The sequence below is a fragment of the Epinephelus lanceolatus genome, chromosome 15 (genome assembly GCF_041903045.1).
Source record: "Epinephelus lanceolatus isolate andai-2023 chromosome 15, ASM4190304v1, whole genome shotgun sequence".
In the NCBI taxonomy this organism is placed as follows: domain Eukaryota; kingdom Metazoa; phylum Chordata; class Actinopteri; order Perciformes; family Serranidae; genus Epinephelus; species Epinephelus lanceolatus.
In genome coordinates, this window is record NC_135748.1 from 44,398,374 (window position 1) to 44,405,024 (window position 6,651).

The 6,651-nt window shown below is 39.0% G+C and overlaps 1 protein-coding gene across 2 annotated transcripts in view; it reads left to right on the top strand.

Moving 5' to 3' along the window:
• Positions 1–1,750, top strand: part of LOC117266809 (protein LBH-like) — a 28,424-nt gene extending 26,674 nt beyond the window's left edge. Inside the window, exons 4-5 of one of the 2 annotated variants that reach the window (XM_033642170.2) lie at positions 787–887; positions 1,265–1,750. In XM_033642170.2, the coding sequence (XP_033498061.1) occupies positions 787–854 (68 nt within the window). In that variant the 3' untranslated portion in view covers positions 855–887; positions 1,265–1,750. Of the gene's footprint in view, positions 1–786 lie in introns of both variants that reach the window. The other variant, XM_033642169.2, reaches the window with a different exon arrangement.
• Positions 1,751–6,651: the final 4,901 nt, after the last annotated feature.

Sequence of the window (6,651 nt, forward strand, 5' to 3'; positions counted from 1 at the left end):
ATGTTGGTTAACCATTTTACTTATGAGTGTAATTGCTTTGAATTTGTCTCTGTTTAATTTTTATTGTATTGTTGTTATATATTGTTTTTATGGTTGTTGTACATTCGGCATCATTGTAAATGAGGGCTTGCTCTCAATGATCCTCAGAATTCAAATAAAGGTTGATTGATTGATTGATTGATTGATTAAAGCCATAAAAGGTCATTTCCTGTACTGACTCCCTGTCGTTCTTTGTGCTGATGAGATGATGCGCTCTCTTCACAGTTACAGACAGTAAACAGTTTTTTTTCTCTGTTTGCTTTCACACCGCCAACATGAACACTGAACAGACGGACTGTAGGTCAATCAGTATCACGTACTGTTCGAAGAGTTTAAATCGTGTTGTATTTCCTCCGTCACATTTACATTCAGTAAATCCTGGACTTTACTGTTGGTCCATCTTCTTTGTTACGAGCTGTTGTTTGGCTAATGGCTAATGGCTAACAGTGCTGCGTACATTGTTCACGTACGTCGCTCATGGTTCGTCTGGCGCTCAGAGCTAAAAAACTCTCTCAAAGATCTATGATGGGTCATGGTTAATAAAAATTTGGGCGGGGCTTCTCCTGTCTGAAGACATCTACAGTGAGCTTGTTAGCTGGCTGATGCCTCACTGAGCCGCTGGCATGGCTGTTGACAGTACAGATTTGTTTTTGGGTCGATGACTGTGCGAAGTGTCATAACATAAGTCCTGTCAAGAGTCCGTCTGGTCTGAAACTCAGATTTAAAACCAGAATGTGTTTGTTCCAGATGTGGACCAGTCGGATGTCGGCGTGGACGAACAGGTGTCAGCGGCAGAGATGGAGGACTCCAACTGAAGGAGCTGTCGTCCTGAGTCGTCCTCTGTCCCTGTGAGTGTGTCCACACAGGGATGAATGACAGTAAAGTCCAGTAGAAGAACTCGATGGTAGAAAGATCCGGAGTCAGTTTAGAGACAGGTAGAAAAACAGATTTCCAAACCCCAGCTCAGCGGCTTGGAGCCAGAGTCATGTTACTGTTTTAACGCTTCCACGCTGATGTGGGAGGTTCTTCTCACGTCACGTATGACATCGTCACATATCAGGCAGATGATTGAAGTTATTTTGTTTTTACGAGACGCTGCCTGAACATGATCAAACTGTTTCTAACCTTCAGGCAGCACTCATGTTTTTGAAGTCAGAGTATCTGAGGGTTCGTTCTCGTCTCTGTTTGTGATTTTAATAAATTATTTTGTCTCTCTGGCTCCAAGCCCTCGCCATCCAGATGCCTGGGACGTCATCGTCATGTGATCTGGACGGACGTTTCTAAATGCTGTCTTAAGTATTTAGCTCCTGTGTGCCATATTACTACAACTACTGATGGTAGCTGCTGTTTTCTGTGCACAGTTTTTACATGAACTTTAGGTGTAAATGATGACTGTATGTTGACCGCTGTAGTTTTGGTGACGCACTTTGTAATAATAGCTACGATGTATTTTATGATGATGATGAGGACAGCCTTCATCACTTTATTCGATGTTCTTTAATAGATTATAAGATGTTGTTGATGGTGTTCTGTTTCACTTATTGGAGCAATATGTTGACAGGAAGTTAATGGTCGTCCATTTTGTTACTGAAGAAAAAGGAAATAATAATATTAATAATAATGAGCGGAATATTTTAGACGTGTGTCACTTGTCACAGACATGATATTTTTTAAAATACTGGAAGCCTAAATTATTGCACAATAAACCTTTTCAAAATTCTTAAACCTCTCTAATTTATTGTCCCTGTGCTGTGACGCTCGCAGTGAAGCTTTGATGTTTAATGATGTCAGTACGGTGGGCCTGGAGGTTCAACACACTGCAGCTTAATACGTGAGAATAATCAATGTAAACACCATGACCCGTTACCCGTTGGTTTGTGGACTCCCGTTTTGAAGCCTCAGGTTTGTCATTTTGGCCTTCACCATCTTGGTCTTTTGGAGCCAGAAGTGATCATATTTGGATGAGAGGGTGGAGCTAACCCTACTGTAGCTGCTAGCAAGGTTAGCATTGTGCATTTAAAGCTGTTATGAACTGTGATGATGCTAATGCTAATTTTCTCTAACAAAAAAACAAGATTAAAACCATAAAAACAAAATATACAAAACACATGCAAACAAACAAAAACATGTAAACAAACAAAACACATAAAGAAACAAAACATGTAAACAAACAAAAACGTAAACAAACAAAACAGGTGTAAACATACAAAAACATGTAAACAAACAAAACGTGTAAACATACAAAAACATCTAAACAAACAAACATGTAAGAAAACCAGAAACACATGTAAACAAACAAAACACATGTGAACAAACAAACACATGTAAACAAACAAAACACATGTAAATAAACAAAAACATGTAAACAAACAAAACATGTAAACATACAAAAACATGTAAACAAACACACATGTAAACAAACAAAACACGTAAACAAACAACACATGTTAAACAAAAACATAAACAAACACAACACGTAAAATAAAAACATGTAAACAAACAAAACATATGTAAACAAAACATGTTAACAAACAAAAACATGTAAACAAACAAAACACATGTAAACAAACAAAACATGTTAAACAAAAACATGATAACAAACAATACACATGTAAACAAACAAAAGATATGTAAACCAACAAAAACATGTTAAAAAAAACATGTTAACAAACAAAACATATGTAAACATACAAAAACATGTTAAACAAAAACATGTTAACAAACAAAAACATTTAAACAAACAAAACACTTGTAAACAAACAAAACATGTTAAACAAAAACATGATAACAAACAATACACATGTAAACAAACAAAAGATATGTAAACCAACAAAAACATGTTAAACAAAAACATGCAAACAAACAAAACATATGTAAACATACAAAAACATGTTAAACAAAAACATGTAAACAAACAAAACACATATAAACAAACAAAACACATGTAAACACAGAAACCTGCTGGGAGCAGACCACAACAGTTTCCAGGGGACAGTAAAAAGTGAAGCACACGGCTCTGACAGGTTTGTTGTTTCTGACTTGTGAAGTTATTGAAGCCGTCTGTCCGTCCGTGATGTTTGAAAACGAGATAAAATGTAGGTTTTTTGGTGGGACCTGAGGCGTGTCCGTGTTTCTGTCTGTGGTTGTTTTCTAACTTTGCAGAGTTCAGCGCTTCACATGTTTTTCTTATGTTTTGATTTTATGATTGAGTCTTTTCAAGTTGCAGTGCTTTGAGCTCTCTGGGCCACTGTACTCAGCTGAGAGCAGTGCTTTGAGCTCTCCGGGCCACCGTACTCAGCTGAAAGCAGTAGTTTGAGCTCCCTGTGCCACCGTACTCAGCTGAGAGCAGTAGTTTAAACTCTCCAGGCCACCGTACTCAGCTGAAAGCAGCTGCTGGTTTTTACTGACGCTGAGACACGTCTGTATCCAACAGTGTTTCCTACAGTGTAAACTAAGTCACAGGAAGAAAATCAGCTGATCGAAGTGGAGATGAGATTAAAATTTAAGCGATAAATTATAGTGAATAAAGAGTTTGGTATTTAAAGTAGAAGAAACAGAACCTGAGTAAATTGACAGAGGACCGATATAAAGCAGCTCTGAGCAGACGCACAGTTCTTTAATGTCACAGTTTAATGAGATATAATGGACAGATATTAATGCTCGTAGTGTTTCGTAGAGAAAATATTTCCTCCTGTATAAACAGATAAATACATCTGTATCTGCAGTATTTCTCGTCTGAGCTGGCAGCTGCATCAGAAGGACCAGAGATGCTGACCAATCAGAGCAGACTGTCCCAGGTGTTAAAGAGACAGGTGCTGAAACAGACTCAGTCTCAGACAGACGGTGAATCCAGGTATTTCAGCACAGACAGGACGAGAGGGATAAATGTTAAAGTACGTTAACATGTTCTCGTAGAAACATTAAAGTCATGTATGAAGAACAGGTCCTCTTTCAGAGAAGAAGAATTCGGAGCAAACGTTATAACTGTGAGTGTTTCCTGTCTCAGCGTCTCATCCTTCCTTCTGTTGTATAAACACACTCCGACCAACATGCGTCGTGTTCCCTCCTACGCTTCGACGGCTTCTTGAGGCTGATACACTGTGACAGCGCAGTGTCTCGGTTCAGACAGTGAGAAGGATCTCTGTCTTATTTCTGTCTCTGGATCTGACCTTTCTGATGACAGCGCTGAGAAGAGCACTTCACCGCAGTGAGCGGGATCACTCCTGGGAAAATGAAGGACTGCGGGAGCGGAGCTGCGAGGAGGAAAAAAACCTGTGTCAATTATCTCTGAAATGTCACGAGTTGTTTTTCAGAGGGACGACGGACCTGCACTCATCTGTCCTCTTAAAGACGCCTCTTATTTCACTGACAGAGGTGGAAGCTCTTAACTTCTAAAATATCATCACCACAGATTCACTGAGTCATTGAAACATCACAGATTCACTGAGTCACTGAAACATCATCACAGATTCACTGAGTCACTGAAACATCATCACAGATTCACTGAGTCACTGAAATATCATCACAGATTGACTGAGTCACTGAAATATCATCACAGATTCACTGAGTCACTGAAACATCATCACAGATTCACTGAGTCACTGAAACATTATCACAGATTCACTGAGTCACTGAAACATCATCATCACAGATTCACTGAGTCACTGAAACATTATCACAGATTCATTGAATCACTGAAACATCATCACAGATTCACTGAGTCACTGAAACATCATCACAGATTCACTGAGTCACTGAAACATCATCACCACAGATTCACTGAGTCACTGAAACATCATCATCACAGATTCACTGAGTCACTGAAACATCATCATCACAGATTCACTGAGTCACTGAAACATCATCACAGATTCACTGAGTCACTGAAACATCATCACAGATTCACTGAGTCACTGAAACATCATCACCACAGATTCACTGAGTCACTGAAACATCATCACAGATTCACTGAGTCACTGAAACATCACAGATTCACTGAGTCACTGAAACATCATCATCACAGATTCACAGAGTCACTGAAACATCATCATCACAGATTCACTGAGTCACTGAAACATCATCATCACAGATTCACTGAGTCACTGAAACATCATCACCACAGATTCACTGAGTCACTGAAACATCATCATCACAGATTCACTGAATCACTGAAACATCATCACAGATTCACTGAGTCACTGAAACATCACAGATTCACTGAGTCACTGAAACATCATCATCACAGATTCACAGAGTCACTGAAACATCATCATCACAGATTCACTGAGTCACTGAAACATCATCATCACAGATTCACTGAGTCACTGAAACATAACAGATTCACTGAGTCACTGAAACATCATCACAGATTCACTGAGTCACTGAAACATCATCATCACAGATTCACAGAGTCACTGAAACATCATCACCACAGATTCACTGAGTCACTGAAACATCATCATCACAGATTCACTGAGTCACTGAAACATCATCACAGATTCACTGAGTCACTGAAACATCATGATCACAGATTCACTGAGTCACTGAAAAATCATCATCACAGATTCACTGAGTCACTGAAACATTATCACAGATTCACTGAGTCACTGAAACATCATCATCACAGATTCACTGAGTCACTGAAACATTATCACAGATTCATTGAATCACTGAAACATCATCACAGATTCACTGAGTCACTGAAACATCATCACAGATTCACCGAGTCACTGAAACATCATCACCACAGATTCACTGAGTCACTGAAACATCATCATCACAGATTCACTGAGTCACTGAAACATCATCACCACAGATTTACTGAGTCACTGAAACATCATCATCACAGATTCACTGAGTCACTGAAACATCATCATCACAGATTCACTGAGTCATTGAAACATCATCACAGATTCACTGAGTCACTGAAACATCATCATCACAGATTCACTGAGTCACTGAAACATCATCATCACAGATTCACTGAGTCACTGAAACATCATCATCACAGATTCACTGAGTCACTGAAACATCATGATCACAGATTCACTGAGTCACTGAAACATCATCACCACAGATTCACTGAGTCACTGAAACATCATGATCACAGATTCACTGAGTCACTGAAACATCATCATCACAGATTCACTGAGTCACTGAAACATCATCATCACAGATTCACTGAGTCACTGAAACATCATGATCACAGATTCACTGAGTCACTGAAACATCATCATCACAGATTCACTGAGTCACTGAAACATCATCATCACAGATTCACTGAGTCATTGAAACATCATCACAGATTCACTGAGTCACTGAAACATCATCATCACAGATTCACTGAGTCACTGAAACATCATCATCACAGATTCACTGAGTCACTGAAACATCATCATCACAGATTCACTGAGTCACTGAAACATCATGATCACAGATTCACTGAGTCACTGAAACATCATGATCACAGATTCACTGAGTCACTGAAACATCATTACAGATTCACTGAGTCACTAAAACATCAACTACATTCAGTTGGTCCTGTTTTTGTAACTTTAACTGCAGAGTTCTTCTTCACTGACATCATGAACAATATTTCGGTTATTTATCACA